At 36.3% G+C, this 20,854-nt stretch overlaps 1 protein-coding gene across 1 annotated transcript; it reads left to right on the forward strand.

The window, feature by feature from the left end:
• Nucleotides 1-872: 872 nt before the first annotated feature.
• LOC308264321 (UDP-glucuronosyltransferase 2B31-like) lies at nucleotides 873-20,143 on the forward strand (the record flags this gene model as incomplete). Its single annotated transcript, XM_080697502.1, has 6 exons — nucleotides 873-1,596; nucleotides 2,270-2,418; nucleotides 4,783-4,914; nucleotides 6,802-6,889; nucleotides 7,972-8,191; nucleotides 19,864-20,143. 6 exons carry the CDS (start codon nucleotides 873-875, stop codon nucleotides 20,141-20,143), a joined length of 1,593 nt encoding a protein of 530 aa, XP_080553628.1.
• Between the last annotated feature and the right edge of the window lie 711 nt (nucleotides 20,144-20,854).

Genomic DNA, 20,854 nt, shown 5'->3' on the forward strand with positions numbered 1-20,854 from the left:
AAAGGGTTCTTAAAAAAAAAACTAGGAGGTACACAACCTCTGGGATGAATCCCCTTTACCACAAAAAAATATTGTAAATATGAAGCAAATAACAAAACATATTAATAATACAGCTTACATAAAGTCCCCCAAATAATCAAAACTATAAAGGAAGAATATAAAGGAAGAAAATATATTAAAAATTGTCTTTGAATGGCACTTGTATATTGGTATACATATAGTTTGGGCATTTTAACTATAACCAGTTTTGCTATTATTTTTCTTTGAATTTTGAAACAGGGTCTTGCTAAGTTATTGTGCACTGGCTTGAACCTGCAATCCTGAACCTGTCTCTACTTCCCAAGTACTGAGATTTAATGCATAACCCAGCACACCTGGCTATGGGTTTATAACTCTGATATTTTACTATAGATCACTGAATTATATACTTAATATTGATGAATGATACTATATATAAATTCTAGGTAAGCAATTTGCCCCTTCAAAATAAAAAAATACTGAACCAAGTTATTCCAAAAGTTCTTATTCAGTAACATTATGATTTTTCTTGCTGCATCAAAGAAGATGAATACAGCAATCACTAGACACTGTTTCTGACACTGTTCTAAATTTTCAAGCATAACAAGGGTGGCTTACACATGCAAGGTCTTCAACACTGTCTGCAGGAAAGCACTCACAGTAAGAGTCACTGTACACTGTCATGATGAGATGAGGTCAGCCACTGTTTGTTTACCACATGGCATGCAGTGGCAATGTTCACCTGCTTACTTTGTTGTCTACAAGTTGTATTTTAACTACTTGATTATTGCTCCATAGATATCAGCAGTTACAGAGAAATCGGCATTTGAAAGAAAGAATTGGGTTTTACCAGAATGTCTCTGAAAATTTTTGTAGTTCTTCTGCTTCTACAACTGAGTTTTTACTTTGATTCTGGAAGCTGTGGGAAGGTGCTGGTGTGGCCCATGGAGTACAGCCATTGGTTCAATATAAAGACAATGTTGGATGAACTAGTCCGGAGAGGCCATGAGGTGACCGTTTTGAAACCCTCAGCTTCTATTTCTTATGATGCAGAAAAACTCTCTGCTATTAAATTTGAGACTTATTCTTCATCAATATCCAGAAATGATTTAGAGAACAAATATATGAAAAATATTGTAAAATTGATTTATGAATTACCAAAATACTCAGTTTGGACAGGTTTGTCAATGCTACAAGAAATAGTGTTGGAAGGTTCTGATTACTTTGAGATGTTCTGTAAAGATGTGGTTCTGAATAAGAGACTTATGATAAAACTACAAGAGTCAAAGTTTGATGTAATTCTGGCAGATGCATTCATTGCCTGTGGAGAGCTGCTGGCTGAGCTGCTGCAAATACCCTTTGTGTACACTCTCCGCTTCTTTTATGGGTACACATATGAAAAGTACAGTGGAGGACTTTCATTCCCTCCTTCCTATGTACCCACTATTCTCTCACAATTAAGTAATCAAATGACATTCATGGACCGGGTAAAAAATATGATGTATGTGCTCTATTTTGATTTTTGGTTTCAATCATTCAACGAAAAGAAGTGGAATCAGTTTTACAGTGAAGTTTTAGGTAAGTTCTATTTTCAGTTGGCAATGCAAGGCCTAAAATATGTTGTGTCTTTTGATGCTTGAAAAAATATAAGATCAGATGAATTAATCTTTTATAAGTGTAATAGTAAAATAATTTGTCAAATTCAAAACACTGTGGGAAAACAGTTTAGTTTCAGTTAGAAATCTTTGGCTATTATTTGTACAGGACATCACAGAGTCATATATACTCAACACAGAGAAATGAGATTCATCTTACCTATATACACAGTTTATTATATGCTTCATTTCATCTTTAAATACATAAAATTTAACTGTCAATAAATGTCTTAATGAATGTAAACATGTAAATTGAGAACTGAGAATCATATTTCTAGAAACTACCTGTACAGCATTCAAAAAATTGTGTCTCATGTAAGATTAGTTTTCTTCTTTAGAAACTAAAATATTTTGTGTCTGTACTAAATGTTTCACATTGTATCTTTCATATATGCCCATATAATATTAGAAATGTATACATTTTAATATGTACTGATATATAAACTTATTATATACATTTATCTAACAACAGTAACTTTTAAGAATGTTAGGCTTCATTATTAAAAATTCTTTCAAAAAATTACCGGACATATTCATTGTCATATGACAGTTTTTTTTTTATATTCCATACCTTTAAGATTAGTTTTCCATTTCAGGACGACCCACTACACTACAAGAAATGATGGGCAAAGCAGATATATGGCTCATTCGATCTTACTGGGATGTGGAATTTCCTCGCCCAACATTACCAAATTATGATTTTGTAGGAGGGCTCCACTGCAAGCCTGCCAAACCTCTGCCTAAGGTAAACTTGTTTTATTCCTGTTTGTCTTACTTTTTTTTAGCAAGAATAAGTCTCTATTCTTTATTAATAATATCTGACTCATAGTAACAGTTACAGAAAGTGGAAAAAGAGACTTGCCTATAAGAATTTTTATGTATCTGTACCATCACAGGTATGTGAATTTCACTTCTGTTTCAGGAGAAAGGCAATACCTAGGGAACTTTTGAGGACAGAGCTAGTTAAATGAAAGTTCTCATAAGAAAATATCAGTCATTCATGAAGGAATAGTTTTTAAGTAACAAGTATGTGCCACAGAAGCTTTCAGGAAATGCAGAATAACAAAGTAGACACAGTCTTTCCCCAAAGCTTACACTCTTATTTGAAAGACTAACTATGAACAAATAAAAAAATTGTTTGGACAATTTTATAATCAGAAAATACCACAGTATTCCCTTCTATACCAAGGCTATATGAAACCTCAGGAAATCTCCTTTAGTGATGTGGGTCTCTACACCACACCTGCCTGACAGAAAGATTATAAAGAAATACTTATGTGCACATACAATAAAGACTATACCTTTCACATATCTACAGAACAGTTATTAATTTCATAAGTCTGCTTTTAGTTATATTAACAAAAGAATTTTATAATCTTATAAGACAATGTTTCTTATCCATAAACAAAAGAATCTGATGTCATTTTAACAATTATCATACTAGTGTAGTACAAATAGAGAGCTACCATTTTTTCTCCACTATGAACTAATCATTTTTTAAATCAAAATATTTTTATTGGTTTAATTTATTATTGGTGCATTACAGTCACACATCTTAATGGGGTACAAGGTGGTAGAGGCATACATGCAAGCATCACTCATTTAGCCCTTCACCAATGCCCACCCCATTATACCTACAAATTTTATCCTTTTGGGATCTGTATAAATGATATGATTTTCTTTTCAGTGGATTGTTTGATGTATACAAAGGATATTAATTTTGTAAGTTGATTTTGAAACAATTACTCTTTTAATTTTCTTATCACTCTAGTAGATTTTTAGTTGATATTATTGGGTGTTACGTGAATATGATCATGTTATCAGAAAATAGAGTTGATTTCACTTTTTCTTCTATTATGTCCCTTCAATTTTCTTCTCTTATCTTACTGTTCTACATAGAATTTCTTGTACTATATTTAATAGCAGTAATTACAATGGACATCCTTGTCTTGTTCTTGATTTTAATGAAAATTCTTTTCAGTTTTTCCATTCAGTATGATATTTGCTTTGAGTTTATCATACACTGCCTTTATGATATTGAGACATTATTTTCTTTTTTATTGACCTCTGATTTTATTTTCTAATTGTTATTTGTGCATTGTAGTTTTGCATCTTAATGGGGTACAAGATGGTAGAGGCATACATGCATACTTCACTCATTTAGCACTTACCCAATTCACACCTTCCTCCTTCTCGTGTATGGCTTAGTGATTAACTTAGACATGTTTGGGAATGTATATCTTACATTAGGAAATTTTTCTCTTCCCTCCTCCCATCCACCTCAGTTAGGTCACCTTATTTTCTCATCTATGGTTCTCCTTTAAAGTTCCTCCTATGACCCTTTTTCTCCCTAGCTTCCACATATTAGAGACATTGTTGGTGGAATTTCAAATTAGTCCAACCACTTTGGAAAACAGTATGAAGGATACTCAAAAAAATGGGAATGGACCTACCTTTTGATCCAGAAATATCATTTCTGAGTATCTACCCAAAAGAATAGAAACCAAAGTACCAAACTAATGCATGTGTATCTATATTCAAACCCCACAATTCACAATCAAACTAATCTTTTAAGTCCTCCACTTCATCTACTTTCTTATTGATAACAATGTAATATCTGATCTTATTCAAAGTTTAAAATTCAATTGTTGAAGCTGTTCATGGTATTATCAATTCTGAAAACACAGGAGAGAGTAATAATAGTTTTGGGTAGTCCAACTATGATGTTAAAAGATTTGTACATTCATGTCAAAGGGAAATGACAGAGTGGGAGAAATCAGAATGGAGATCCAGAAGGAGAACAAGACAAAAAATTCAGAGCAGCCAAATCATAATAATTAGGAGTTCATAAATAACCTTACAAAAACAAGGTTCAAATTCAAGTCAATGATCAAAAAATCAATCTTCTTAAACCTTTTTATATGAATTCTTGTTGTTACAAAGGGCCTGTTTTCTTAATTACTAAATTTTCTGAAATGTTTCTATATTTAGAAGAAACAGATATTATTGAGAAAATATACTACTTTTGCAAGTGCACACTTTTAAAAGTTATCATAGATTTTAGCTGGGCATGGTAGTGTACACTTGTAATCCCAGAATTCCTTCACAGGAAATGGAAGACTTTGTCCAGAGCTCCGGAGAAAATGGTGTTGTGGTGTTTTCTCTGGGGTCCATGGTTGGAAATATGACAGAAGAAAGAGCCAACTTGATTGCATCAGCTCTTGCACAGATTCCACAAAAGGTTAGATATAATGATTTTGTCATGAAAAAATACGTATCTGTCAGACTTTTTTTTTTTTTTTTTTTTTTTGGTGGTACTGGGGTTCCTGGAAGCCCTTCTTCCTCCGGGCTACACTCCCAGACCTATTTTATATTTTTATTTGGAAACAGGGTCTCCTAAACCAGCACGTGCGGCTGGCTTCAAACCTGCGCGATCCTCCTGTCTCCGCCTCCCAAGCGCGGGGATTACAAGCGTGCGCCACCACACCCGGCATCTGTCAGACTTTGTAAAAGGCCTGATTACAGGATTTTTCTCTGTGAAAACTTAAAGGTCAAGATCTCTCTAATTTATCACTTTTAACACAAAAATGGACATGGCAGGTAAAAAATAGTACATGAAGTATTTTTATTTGTCATTTACTTTGGCATTGCCATTGTATTCATAAAGATTTACATTTAACAGGTATAGTGTAAACTTAATATTAAAACAATATTTCAGGATAATAAAACATTAAATACTTCCCTGTGACTTGTTCCTTTTGCTTACAAGTTTCTTGAGTACACTATACATACTACATGTATAATCAGAATATAGTTAAATATTAAACAATTGCACTACCCCAATATCAATAAGGAGGTGTTGAAAAGTCTGAGTCACATCACACATTGCCATCTTTCTGTATAATTGGAGCCTCAATTGCTCTTCTAAGGGGTCTGTTCATAGAGTTGTTCAGAATAAGAGGCCAGGATCACCAGTCCTGAGTGCAAGTAACCACCAAACGATCTATACTTAGATAAAGAGAAACCTCAGCCTTCCTTGATAGATTTCATCCTATTAATTCCTCAAAAAAAGAAGAAATAAAACCGGGCGCGTGGTGCATGCTTGTAATCTCTGCACTTGGGAGGCAAGACAGGAGGATGGCGCAGGTTTGAAGCCAGCCCCTGCTGGCTTAAGAGACCCTGTTTTCAAATAAAAATACACACACACACACACACACACACACACACACACACACACACATATATATATATATATATATGTATATATATATATGTATATGTCTGGGAGGGTAGCCCGGAGGCAGAAGGGTTTTCAGAAACCCCTGTACCACCAAAATAAATAAATAAATAAATAAATAAATAAATAAATAAATAAGATATAAGAGAAAAGGTAAAGATGGATACTGTCCTCTGTGGGGCCACATTTTCTAATACCCAACACCCAGCTTAGGGGTAGAATCCTTCTTTACTTTTTCTCTTATATCTTCTTTTTGAAAAATTAATAGGACAAAGTCTACCAGGAAAGGCTGAGGTTTCTCTTTCACTAATGATTTTATAAAAGCATACAGAAAAATTCTGTTCTCTACATCACCATATAAGTAGTTATTTATTATTAATGTCTCTTGTTTATCTGTTGTATGATGAAAATTTAACTATATTTCTTTAAGATATTTTTAATAGTGCACGGTAATTATACATCATCATGAGGTTCAGAGTGACAGAACATACATGTACAAAGCACTTGGTGTGTTTCCCCTAATCGCACCATGCTGATCCACCTTCCTGTGTATGTTATGGAGATTAGAACTGACAACTTTGCATATGTTCCTAGCACGTTTTGAACTGTTTCCTTCACCAAGTCTCTTTTTTCACCTTTCAACCTCCCTTCTGAAAACTTTTTTTCTTTGTTCTACTAGTTTCTTTCTACATCCATCTGAAGACCTTTTTTTTCCAATTTCTCTCCAGCTCATACTTATGAAAATAAACATTTTACCCTTTACTTTCTAAGAATGGCTTAATCTCAGCATAATATTCTCTAGTACTTAATCTAGTCTTAATCTGTTTAAAATTTGGATATAATATAATTTAAAACTACACAAGTAATAAAAAGTATGCCTCACTCTAACAGGTCATTTGGAGATTTAATGGGAAGAAGCCAGACACCTTAGGATCCAACACTCAGCTATTCAAGTGGATTCCCCAGAATGACCTTCTTGGTAAGCCTCTGGAGAACAAATCTTGAAAACAAGAATAAAAGTCAATTAGAAATAAAACAATGCAATAGAAAATAATTTTATCATAATGTATTATGCAAAATCCAAACATATAGTTTTTAAAAAATTATTTCTAGCCTTGAAAGGAACAAATAAAGAACAACTGTTGGCATTTTATTATACACAGTAACTGTCTTTGTGGTCAGGATGCAAGTACCTTTATTTCAGGTGTAATTACCTCTGACAGAGCAGTTTCAGTCTCTCCCTAGATTTTCTCTCCTATTTCTACAACTTTATACCTATCTCTTCACCTTCCTCAGGGCTCTTTGAAAAGCCACCAATACTCTCTCCTTTACTACAACAGACTTGCATTTTATATGGCAAAAAATTGACAGTCTTAGCCTTGAAGAGCCATTTCATTTCATGGTGAGATATACACTGTCCAAACCACTGAATCCAACACCACAAACACCCCAATCCCTGCTGCCTTGGATACCCTACATTGGACTCCACTATGTCTCTAGCAAAACACATTCACACATGTCCCTTCTACATTTTCACATGCCATATCTTTGACCTAGATGTCCTCTTTTTTTTGTCCACATGGCAATTTAGATTTTTCCTTTCAAGTTTCATGTACATACACCTCATTCATGTAGAAATCTTTGTCTCTGCAATGGACTTTGCTGCTTCAGCAACTGAGCTGTGAAAGTAGTTACAAGACAGCCAGGCATGGTGTTGCAAGCTTGTAATTGCAGTACTTGGGAGGTTGAGACCGGAGGATCCTGGTTTTGCAGCCAGCCTCAGCTACTTAATGAGGCCGTCTGCAACTTAGTAAGTTCTTGCTTCAAATAAAGAGTAAAAAATAGGGTTGGGGTATAGCTTGGAGTTAGAATGTTCCAGGGTTCAATTCCTGGTAGAAAAAAATAAAAATAAATAAATAAATGTAATCACAAGGAAATTTTATGGTTATAATAAGCTACCTAGAAAACCTTTTTTTTTTTTTTTTGGTGCCGTATCTTGTGTATTTGTCTTTTTATTTCTGATTTTAATGAATAATTTTCCTTTATTTTTTCCAATGCTAGGTCATCCCAAAACAAAAGCTTTTATCACTCATGGTGGCACCAATGGCATCTATGAAGCAATATACCATGGGGTTCCCCAAGTGGGCATCCCTTTGTTTGCAGATCAACCTGATAATATTGTTTACATGAAGGCCAAGGGAGCAGCTGTTCGTTTGGATTTTCTCACAATGTCAAGTGCTGATTTGCTCAATGCAATGAAGACAGTTATTAATGACCCTTCGTGAGTACAACTATTCTTTCAGTTAAGCAGTATTTATAGTTAGGGTCTCTTGATAATAAGAGTAGATTTTTTTTCTATTTTTAGTCTAACTTTGAAAAATTTAAGTAATTTAAATATCTATAAATGTGTTTAACTTATTTTAGAACTGAAAATCAACCCCATTCATTTACTTAATTACTGGTTATTAATAAAAAGTGAGTAAGGTAGATTTTTCCAGGTTTAGTGTTTGAAACCTATAATCACAATACTTGAGAGGCTGAGAATGAAGGATCACAGTTTCAAAGATAGCCTCTGCAATGTAAGGAGATTCTCAGAAATCTAGTGAGACCCTGTTTCTAAATAAAAGTTAATGTAGGGCAGAGGGTGTAACTCAAAAGTAGAATGTGCCTAGGTTAAATTTACTAATACTTAATTTTAAAGAAAACATTTTTACCAATATGAGAGAATTCACAGATAAATAGGGTAACACAGTTGAAGACATGATAAAACATTTCAATGCCATGCATAAAATTTCTGAAACTATTAATATTCTTTTATTTCCATTTATTTTTAGGTACATGCTTATATATACCTAATATATAGTGTTTATATGTACCTAAATTTAGGTATTTGATATAACTAAACATATTAATTATTTCTGGTCTTTATTAATTATTAATTTATTAAAAATTATATTCATTTAGATATATTTATTTTAAAGATTTTATTTATAGAACTAATATAATAACTTAATATTAAATAAGATAATATGGTAAATTATAATATAAAATACTATTTAAGATAATATTTTAATTTTTAAAACATTTTATTTATTAATTACTGATTTCTAGAATGCATTAATAATATAACATATAACTTCATGTTTTATAAAATGATGAATCAAAAAAATCAATGACTAATTTAATGTATTAATTAATTCAGATGCTTAACTATATATACCCAAAAGATAATATGATATATAGAGTTCTTTTTAAAATTATATTTATATACATATACACATATGATATATATAACGTGACATATACATGAAAATACATGTTACATTTATACATTAATAAGACTTAATAAAAGAAGTGGAGCATTTTAATTGTACACATTTACTGGGCATAGTTGGATAATTTGATAAATTTATATAGTATGTGATGTCCAACTCAGGATAATTGTCATTTCTGCCTCCTTTATATTCATAAAATTTTTCTTATGAAAATCTTCAAGCTCCTATCTTTTATGTTCTAATAAGGTATATAAGCCAGGTGTGATGGTTCACGCTTATAATTCTAGTACTTGGGAGGCTGAGACAGAAGGATCGCAGGTTTGCAGCCAGCCTCAGCTACTTAGTGAAACCCTGTTTTAAAATAAAGAATAAAAAATCGGGCTGGGAGTTTACTTGGAGGTAGAAAGCCCCTGGGTTGTTCAATCTTCAGTCCTGGGGAAAAAAAAAACAAAGTTATATAAGCAATTCTTGCAAACTGTAGTCACCCTACTGTGCTGCAGAACAGTAGCACTTACTGCTTGTATATAACTGCCATTTGGCACCCATTATTTCTAGCCATTGATAACCACTATTCTACATTCTACCCCTATGAAAACCACTTTCTTATGTTAAAAATATGAATGTGAACATGTGGCACTTTTCTTTCGGTGACTAGTTAACAGGACTTATTATAATGTCCTCTAATTCCAATCTTGTTATTGGAAATAGTCATTCTTTTTTATGCTGAATAATATCCCACTGTCTATATTGATAACATTCTGTTTATCCATCATTCAACAATGGATGCCTTGGTTGATTTTCTTTCTTGTCTATTCTTAAAAAGTGCTGAAATTAATGTGGAAGTGAAGATAGCTTGCAGACATATTGACTTCACAGAATATATGCCCAGTATACATATCCAGTATATATTTCCAGTAGAGAAAACTGAATCCCATGGTAGAACTATTTTAAGATTATTGAGAAATATCTGATTTTTTTTCTTTAATAACTTAAATAGTTTACAAACTTCCAATATTTCATAAGAGTTCCACTTTTTCTGCTACTTCACCAGCGTTTGTTGTTTTGGGGTTTTTGTTTGTTTGTTTGTTTGTTTTGGGGTAATTTTTTATTTTGGGAGGGGAGAGAGATACTAGGATTTCACCCAAGAGGGTTCTGTTCCTGAGATGCAATCAAGCGCTTTTTACTTATTTTGACACAGGGTCTCATTAAGTTTCTCAGGCTAGCCTGGAATATAAAATTGTCCTGTCTCAGCTTACCAAATACTGAGATTGCAGGCATGTGCCACCACGCCTGTCTCTCATTATGTTTCAGTTTACATTTCTCTGCTGATCAACAGTGTTAAGCATCTTGTCATGTACTTGTTGCCCATTCCTGTATCTTATTTGGGAAAGTGTTAATTCAGGTCATTTACCCATTTTAAACAGTGGTTTGTTTTATTGCTGGTAAACTATTAGAGTTCCTCATGTATTCTAGATGTTCATCTTTTCTTAGATGAGTAGTTTTCAAATATTTTTCTAAATTTTATATGCTTTTTTTTATTTTGATGATTGTTAAATTTGCTGTTCAGAAGGTTCTCAGTTTGACATAATTCTATTTGTCTATTTTTTATTTTGTTGCTACTGCTTTTGGAAACTTACCAAATAATTGACTATACTGATTTCTTAAAATGTTTCTCCTCTGCTAAAGCATAAATTTTTGCCAAAGATGTTCTAAGTAACTGGAAGGCTGAGTTAGGAGAATCACAGGTTCAAGACTAGTCTCAGCAAATTGTGAGGATTTCAGAAACTTAGCCAGACCATCTTTCAAAATAAAGAATAAAAATTGCTGCATGTATACCTCAGAGTTAGACTGCCTGTGGGATCATTCCCAATACCAAATACATACATATAAACAGACAGATCGACAGATATATTATACATACTTTATAAACTAGAATTTTATTTTTATGACACATACTCTAAAATATAATTTGCATACCATAAAATTTTTGTTCAGAGTATAAAAACCAAGTCATATCTGGGGTCCAGCCCTAGCAAGAGTCAAGGTTCATGTGTTGGTGAGAGGAGAGTCAAGGTCAAATGAGAGAAGATCTGTCACATGAGACTAGGTTCAAGCTTCTTCGCTTTATTCAGGATTTGTTACAATTTTTATATTTTCTTTTTTGGCAGAAAGCAAAGGCATAGCCATGTGAGCAGGAACTCCAAGGACAGGAAAAGTTTTTTACAGACATAGGGCAGGGTGCCAGACATTTAAATAATCATAGAAAGTATGCTTTGTCTCACTTCACAAGGCCAACTTGAACTTAATCTTATACATTGGCCCAAACTAAGGTCAGTTTGAACTTAATCTTTGGCCCAAACTTTATCCTTGGGAAAAAAATCTTTGCTGCCTGAGTCTCTCACAAGCTGCTGCCCATCAGTTTTAGTTATAATGCTTATACATAAAATTCCAATTACACATATTGATCCAAATAATCCTAAAATAATTTTTTGAAGAAGAAAATGCTAAACATACATCATGGGGGATCTACGCCTTTGTAGGCCCCCTGATCGATCTTTCTCAAGATCTGCATGAGATGCTGTAGCATAATCTAATTAAAATTCCTCATCAAACATAATGCTATCATATTTTTGTCACCCTAAGAAGAAACCTCATATGCCTTAGAAGTAAATCTCTCCTCACCTCCAGCTCAGGGCAGAGACTCATCTATTTTTAGTCTCTATAGTTTAGCATCTTCTGCACATTTTACTCAAATAAAACCATAGATAAAATTTTCAGTGTGTTTCATTTACTTGCCATGATGGTTTTGAATGTGATTGTTCATGTTTAAACATGTTTTGACATTAAACTTTAGCTTACTGCTCAATAATATTCATTGTCTTCAATACATCACATTTTATTTACATCATGGATATTAGGGGTCTATCAATTTTGACTTTTATGAACATGGATATATATATATATATATATATATATATATATATATATATATATATAATGTTTGGTTTGAATATACATTTTCCTATTTTTATGTGTTGCCAAGGAGTGAAATTACTGCCTCACATGGGACTCCCAAGTGGAGTAAATTTCAATCTGTTTCCAAAACTGTGGCAGCATTTTGCATTTCCACCTACAATGTCAGTGGATTCCACTTTTCCACATCATTGCTAACTTTCTCTCAGTTCTCTTTATTATAGTCATCCTTATAGATGTGATGGGGTATTTTGTTGTATTCTTGACTGATATTTCACTTATTCATTAAAATGATAACTAGTAGTTCACATGTCTCTTAGATATACATAATTAATTCTTTGGAGAGATAACTCTCCCAATTTTTAAACACTTTTTAAATTATTTGTCTTCTTACTATTGCATTATAAGAATTCTTAATTTATTTTGGAAGTACAACTATCATAAGAAATTTAATATACAAACATTTTCTCCCATTCTAATTGAATGGATTCATCTCTTTCTCGGTGGTACACTTTGAAGCACAACTATTTCTAATCTTTATAAAATGTGTTTTAAATAATCACATTTTCTCATACTGCATTAGTATTGTACAATATGCAGTGAGTAATTTTCTGCAATCAAACCAGTAGTGATTATGATGAGCACACTATTTTTATTAAACAAATATTTTATCAATATATCAAAAAGAAAGTTGTAACAAAATTAAACAGCAAAAATACCTTAAAAGCAGACAAGAAGAAATAAATGAACATAATTTATGTCAGAAAATGGAAAAGAAAATATAGAATAAGATCATAGATTTAAAAGTGAATATATCAATATCTACACTAATCATTTTTTCAAAAAGAAATATTTTATTTATAGCATGTACACAGATGCTAGTTTAGAAAGTATATAGGTGTGCAACAATAAATAATAAGGCTGAAAGGAAAGCCAAGCCAAGAACTGAATGATTTAAAATATGTCTCTTGGCAAAAAGAGACTTAGATATGTGTTATCATTTGAGTAATAATTGGTTTCTTGTGATTAAGGACTAAAATATGAAATGTCAGTGGCTCATGATTATTATTTAGTATTTTTATTATCTTATTAATCATAACTATACATCTTAATGAGTTTCTAAATGATACAAATATACACATACAAAAATTGTTTATCTACATTATTAATAGACTAAATAATTAAAGGAAGATTAACAGACTGGAATTTAAAAACTCACTATATAACCTTTTTATAAGTTAGACTTAATGTAATTACATAGGAAGGCCATGAGTAAGAAAGGTAAGAAAGTTGTTTTAAGCTAAAATCAAAGTAGCTGTTTTACCTCTACTAATATAAAACACAGTAGCCCCAAATAACAATTAAGTATAAAGATGAATATTTCCTAATGATAATTCACAATTCACTCAATATGATGCAATTTCTCAATTTTATGGGTCTACTAATTAAGCCTCAAGTAGACAACACTAAACTGACAAAAATAAAATATAAATACACTGATCTCTATTTGTATTGGGAAAGTTTAAACACATTTGCTGTTAAGATAGAAAATAATAGAAAACTTAAATATGTATAACATTTGAAGAATCCAATTAATAAATCTAACCTAAATGTCATATAGATCAATCCCATCAAACCACTTTAGTAAATTAAAAATTATTTAAGCAAGCCAGGCGTGGTGGCGCACACTTGTAATCCCCACGCTTGGGAGGCTGAAACAGGAGGATCACATGGATTCGAAGCCAGCCTCAGCTACTTAGTGAGGCTTTCAGTAACTTAGTGAGACCCTGTTTCCAAATAAAATATAAAAAAGGTCTGGGAGTATAGCCCAGAGGTAGAAAGCCTCTGGGTTCCACCCCCAGTACCACCAAAAAAAAAAATTATTTAAGCAAAAGAGTATATTATCGAGCAATACTGGAACTAAAATATATGAAAAAAAATTAGCTAAAACCCTCTAAATTTTTTTAATTAAGCAGAAGTTTAAATAATCCACTCCACTAGGCGCTATAGTAAAACTACTTGGCAGGCTGAAAAAGGAAGATTGCAGATTAGAGACCAATGAACAATAAATTAGGGAGAGTCTACTTTAAAATTTTTAAAAATGAGAAAGGCAGGCAGATGGTAGATTACTACAGTACCTCAAAAAATAAATTATAAAATTAAGCCGGACATGGTGGCGCATGCTTGTAATTCCTGTGCTTGGGAGGCTGAGACAGGAGGATCACACAGGTTCTAAGCCAGCCTCAGCTACTTAGTGAGGCTCTCAGCAACTTAGTGAGACCCTGTTTCCAAATAAAATATAAAATAGGTCTGGGAGTATAGCCCGGAGGTAGAAAGCCCCTGGGTTCCAATTCAGTACCACAAATAAATAAATAAATAAATAAATAAATAAATAAATAAATAATAAAATCAGAGTTAACAAAAATTTATAATTCTATATGCACTTCTTATTTGCATTTACCCATTTAAGGCATTTACCCATTTACATATTTACATATTTAAGAAAAGTATGTAAGTATGTAAAAGAATGTATACACAAGAATGTATGCAAAAGCAATATAATTAATTTAAAAATGGTTAACAATCCAAATGCCACACAAAATACAGGCATAAATCAGGCATGATAGCGTATACTTATAATCGCAGCATTCAGAAGGCTGAGACAGGAAGATCATGGTTTACAGACATCCTCTGCTACTTAGTGTGACCTTTTGCAACTCAGTGAGACCCTGTTTCAAAATAAAGAATAAAAACTAGGACTGGGAGTGTCACTCAGAGGTAGAATGTCCCTGGGTTCCATCCACAGTACTGAAAAAAAATTACAGGCATGCATGAGTACATACTATATTTTCCTATACATAAACAAACAGATCTACTCTAAAGTTTTAGTGTTCTGGACAGTGTTTAATTTCAGAAGGGACTAGTGCTAACTAGTCCACAAAGTTGGAGTGCTCTAGACAGATATTAAATCCAAATTATGATCTGATTAGTAGGCACACTGGTATCTTTATCAGAATTTTTAAGCCCATTGGGATATTTCCATGTTATCACTTAGAATATGAGCATGCTTCTTATATATTTCATGAAGTTACTTGTGACAAACTGTAATATATTTTATAGTTCTAGTGGCAAAGATCAAATAAACACAAAACAATGTAAGTACTGTCTAGTGGTGCTACTTTATGAGGCCCATAAAGCCTTTTTGAGAGATTATGTGTAAACAAATTCATCAGTTAAGAGGTAGAGCCAAGTTCTGGGGAGTTTCAGGAAAGAATGACCAAAAAAAGGAGGAGATAGAAGATAGTTTAAGGTGATAAGGTGAGAACATGTCTGATGGCTTCAGGGAAAACTGGAAAACTAATGCGCCTGGAGCAGAATGTACAAATAGCAAAGAATTGCAGAAAATCTTTTCTGTGTGGAACATTTTGTGGTTCAGTATTCCCAAGAACTTGCCTGGAGGTAATTCTAAATATAATGGGCCTGGACGTGGCTGTGCATGCCTATATTCCTAGGACATGAGAGATGAAGAAAGAGGATAAAAGGTTGAAAGCACGGATGAGCAATTTTTTATTTCTTTTACTTTTATGGGGCTCATATCAAAAATGGCACATATTCAGACTATGCTTGGTGCCCTCTTCCTGTTTCCCCCTACTTCCTGTTTCCCCTCCCAACTATAAGTGTCTAGGTTAACCAGGCTAAATTTATACTTTAATACATATTCAGATATAGCTCCTCCATTAATCAACCTTAGCATTCTTAGTCTCCTACACTTCCCTTTCAGCTTTGCTGAGATCTTTTCTGCATTATCTAGAGTCCCTCTGGTCCTAATAGTCCCTAGTTTGGGCATATATAAGAAAACAACTGTCCCTTCTCTTTCTGTGCTAATTTCACCTAACATAATGCTCTCCAGGACTTTCCATCTTCTTGCAAATGACATGATTTTGTTCTTCTTTATAGCTGAGCAGAATTCTATTGTGTGTGTTGTCCATAATTTTGCAGTCCATTCATCTGTTGATGGAGACCTAGGTCGGTTCCATATTTTGGCTATTGTGAATTGTGCTGCTAAATGATGAGCAATTTAACATGATGCTCGGTTACTTAGTGAGACCCTCTTTCACAAATTAAGACAAGAGCAGCACGAGTGGAGTGTAGCTCAGAGATACAACATCTCTGTGTTCAATCGCCAGTATTTAAATAAAATAAATAAAAATATAATGAGGAGAATTTTATTAGGGTGCTATGAGACTCTGATGTGGCTACTACATAGAAATTTGACAGTACGGAGTAGAAGAAAAGAGTAGAAATGAAGAGCATGATTAGGAGGCGTTTCACCCACCATGACACAGTTCTTTTTCAAAAACATCAAGATGACAGTTTTAAATTTCATTGATTGCATTTATAGTGCTTAGAAGGACTTACTACCACATTTTTCTGTTGCATAAGATTTACTTTCTCATTTGACTTTCTTTCTATTCTCTTTGTTTTTTATTTTTTATTTTTATTTTTTATTTATTTTTATTGGTGCATTGTAATATATATCACATTGGAATACAAGACTTGAGAGGACATACAAGCACACATCATCCAATTAGCCCTCATCCAGCCCCCAACCCATTCCCTCCCCCTCCCTTGATCCCATGCTTGTTTGGTGATTAACTTTGATACATTTGTTTATGTACCTCCTGCGTTTTAAAGAGGCTCCATCTTCCCCTATTCCATACCCTCTGATTGGTCACCTTAGTTGCTTCACTATAGGGCCCTTTCTATAACTCGAACTCTTCCTGTTGCCCCTTTCCTCCTAGTTTTTGCTGATTAGGGGAAACATCTGGTTTTTATTTTCTGTGATATTTCTCTGTGCATGTCACGTTGCAAGTACTGATCAAACTCTTGACGGTCCCAGTAGTGGCCTGGCTACTCAGTGGACTGATCCAGACCTCGCTGGCTCAAGCAGCGGCCTTGCCTCATGGGAGGCCCCAATTTTGGTCTCGCTGGCCCCATCACCATTCTAACCCCTCAGCTGGTTCTGATCCTGGCCTCTGTGGGCCCAGCACTGGCCTAGCCTCAAGGTAAGCTCCAATCCTGGCCTTGGAGGCCTCAGTAGTGGCCTTGCCTCACAGCAGGCTCCAATGCCGGTCATTGGCACCAACACCAGCCTAAAGCCTCGGCAGGCTTTTATCCCAGCCTCGGAGGCCCCAGCACCGGCCTTGCCTCATGGCAGGCTCCGATCCCGGCCACGCTGGCCCTGGCACCGGCCTAACCCCTTGGCAGGCTCCGATCCCAACCTCGGAGGCGCCGGCACCAGCCTTGCCTCCTGGCAGGCTCCAATGCTGGCCACTGGCCCCGGCACCAGCCTAACCCTTCGGCAGGCTCTTTTCCTGGCCTCGGAGGTCTCAGTAGCAGCCTTGCTTCACGGAAGGCTCCGATGCCGGCTGCTGGCCCTGGCACCAGCCTAACCCCTCGGCAGGCTCCAATCATGGCCTCGGAGGCCCCAGCACCGGCCTTGCCTCACGGCAGGCTCCAATTCTGGCCGCTGGCCCCGGCATTGGCCTAACCCCTTGGCAGGCTCTGATCCCGGCCTCAGAGGCCCCAGTAGCAACCTTGCCTCACAGCAGACTCTGATGCTGGCCATTGGCCCCAGCACCAGCCTAACCCCTCAGCAGGCTCTTTTCCTGGCCTCGAAGGCCCCAGAACTGGCCTTGCCTCACAGCAGGCTCCGATCCCGGTCTTGCTGGCCCTGGCACTGGCCTAACCACTCGGCAGGCTCCAATCCCGGCCTCGGAGGCCCCAGAACCGGCCTTGCCTCACAGCAGGCTCCAATCCCGGCCTTACTGGCCTCGGCACTGGCCTAACCCCTCAGCAGGCTCCGATCTCAGCCTCGGAGGCTTCAGTAGCAGCCTTGCCTCACGGAAGGCTCCAATGCTGGCTGCTGGCCCCAGCACAGGCCTAACCCTTGACAGGTTCTTATCCTGGCCTCAGAGGCCCCAGCACTGGCCTTGCCTCACGGCAGGCTCCGATCCCAGCCTCACTGGCCCCAGCACCAGCCTATCCCCTTGGCAGGCTCTGATCCCAGCCTCAGAGGATCCAGCACCGGCCTTGTCTCACAGTAGGTGCTGATCCCGGCCTCACTGGCCCCAGCACCAGCCTAACCCCTCGGCAGGCTTTGATTACAGCCTCGGAGGCTCCAGCACCGGCCTTGCCTCATGGCAGGCTCCAATCCCAGCTTTGCTGTGTCCATCACCAGCCTTACCCCTTGGCAGGCTCCAATCCGAGCACCCTCTTCGCCCAACCAATTGTCCCACATTCTCAAGGGTGCATGGTGGTAGCATTCTGCCTCTGGGGTTATTATTCCAAAGATTCCAGGTGTAATACATCAGATCTCTGCCTCCCCTGAGTACTGGCCATTGCCATTGCCACTGCCTCCACCATTTCAAATCTTTCCCAAGCTCTTTTTCCACTCTGAATGTTGTCCAGTGTTCCTAAGCATGCGTGACAGTAGCATTTGACATTTGGTGTAATTTCTCCAAAAGAAATAAGGTTGGTAGGATCCGATTTCTGCTTCTCCTGAATACAAGTCTCCACCGCCATCACAGAGACCGCTTTCAACACCGCCTTTCTCCTTGGTCTCCACTAAACTCTCTCCTTACAGGTGATTTCCAAGATTCTTAGCAATGTAGAGAAGAAGTCCTTCTTTACTGGGAATTTTTCCAAAAGTTCCAGTTCATTTGGTTAAGTTTTGTCTGCATCTCTAGTATCCTGGCATCCACCACAACCTTCTTGATCCCTCTCAGATATTTTTCTTTTTTCTTTTTCTTTTCCTTTTTTTTTTAAATAAGAGAAGACAGTATGTGTGGTTTGAGGAGGTTGTGGGATCAGGCACTCAGTAGCACTGTGACCTGGCCTGGTTTCCTCAAGGGTCCAGCATGCTCTGCACTACTCCCCCTGGGCACAGAATCCTGCAACCTGGGCCCCGACTCTTCCAGGGGTCCAGCGTGCCCAGCCTGACCCCCACCCGGGGCCCAGGGCCTTGTGACCAGGCCCCAGTTTCTCCAGGTGTCTGGTGTGCTCTGCATGATCCCGCCCGGGGCCCAGAGTCCTGCAACCCAGGCCCCAGCTCTTCCAGGGTCTGGCGTGCCCTGCCTGACCCCCACCCAGGACCCAAGGTCTTACGACCGGGCCAGTTTCTCCAGGGGTCTGGCATGCTCCGCGCCATCCGGCCCAAGGCCCAGAGTCCTGCGACCCGGGCCCCAGCTGTTCTGGAGTCCGATGTGCCCGCCCGACCCCCACCTGAGACCCAGGGTCTTACAACCGGGCCCAGTTTCTCCAGGGGTCTGGCGTGCTCTGTGCCGTCCAGCCCGGGGCCCAGAGTCCTCTCTATTCTCACTTTGGAAAATATCTGTCCATCAGAAAACTCTAACTTAAAAGTTGATCTCATCAAAAAATATACTACTTTCATCCCCAGCATTTTAAATTACTTTTTGAAACAAGGTCTCACTAAGTTACTCATGTTGGACTGGAAAATACAATTCTCATGCTCAGATTGCCAAGGTCTGAGACACAGACCTTCCAAATAGCTTGGACAGAAGCCACCATAATCAGCCTTCTGTAACACTATATTTTACTCAGCTTTATCACACTTTTCAAAAACCTTTCTTAGACTTGATCATTTAATTTGCCTTAAATGTCGGTTGCTTTGTTTTTCCTTCAGGTATAAAGAGAATGCCATGAGGTTGTCAAGAATTCACCATGACCAGCCCGTGAAGCCCCTGGACAGAGCTGTATTCTGGGTCGAGTTTGTCATGCGCCACAAAGGAGCCAAGCATCTGCGGGTTGCAGCCCATGACCTCACCTGGTACCAGTACTACTCCTTAGACGTGATTGGGTTCCTGCTGGCCTGTGTGGCAACTGTGATGTTAATCATCACCAAGTGTTGTCTGTTTGGTTGCCAGAAGATGTTTAAAACAGGAAAGAAGAAAAAAGGGGAGTAGTTGTATGTAGGCCTGAAGAAGATCCCTGGGCCTTCTCCAATATACTCCAGAAAGAAATAGCTTTGATTACAGATTGCTCCTATGAAGAAACAAAGTTTTACAACTTACTTTGTCAAGTCACATGTTACATTCCAGAGATATAATACCCATTTAAGAGTTGGAAATATTTTAGGCCAAATGGAGGTATAGAAAATTGGGAAAAATACAAGTAATAAAACTATATGAGCATCTATTGAAAATTACTGCTGTAATTTACATGTTTTACTCTAATAATGTACTGATTTTGGAAACATCTCATTTCCAAGTTTTTTGTGCACACCATAAAATTAAGCTCATTGTGACTGACCATAATCAATAAAAATGCAAAGAATAAAAAATAATGTATATTTTATGGGGAAAAGGTAAATCAAACAAAAACTTCTAAATTAAAACTTAGTTTAGTTGGTTTGAGAAATTGCAAGAGAGTTCACAACAGAATTTATACACTTTACCTTATAATTGACACATTTAAAAAATAATAAAATTTATAGTGATTAATATTATAATAGTATGTGTATAAACCAAATTTAATTTTTATCAAACCTGTTGTGTAACACATCTAAGAATAAAAAATTGTTATTTATCTTTTGTACAGGGAAGAGTTATAGAAACTCCCAAACCAAAATACAGAGAAATATTAAAATGGAAACAAATGAAAGATATAGGCAGGAA

The sequence above is a fragment of the Muscardinus avellanarius genome (assembly GCF_963383645.1).
Source record: "Muscardinus avellanarius genome assembly, chromosome: 6".
NCBI lineage: Eukaryota > Metazoa > Chordata > Mammalia > Rodentia > Gliridae > Muscardinus > Muscardinus avellanarius.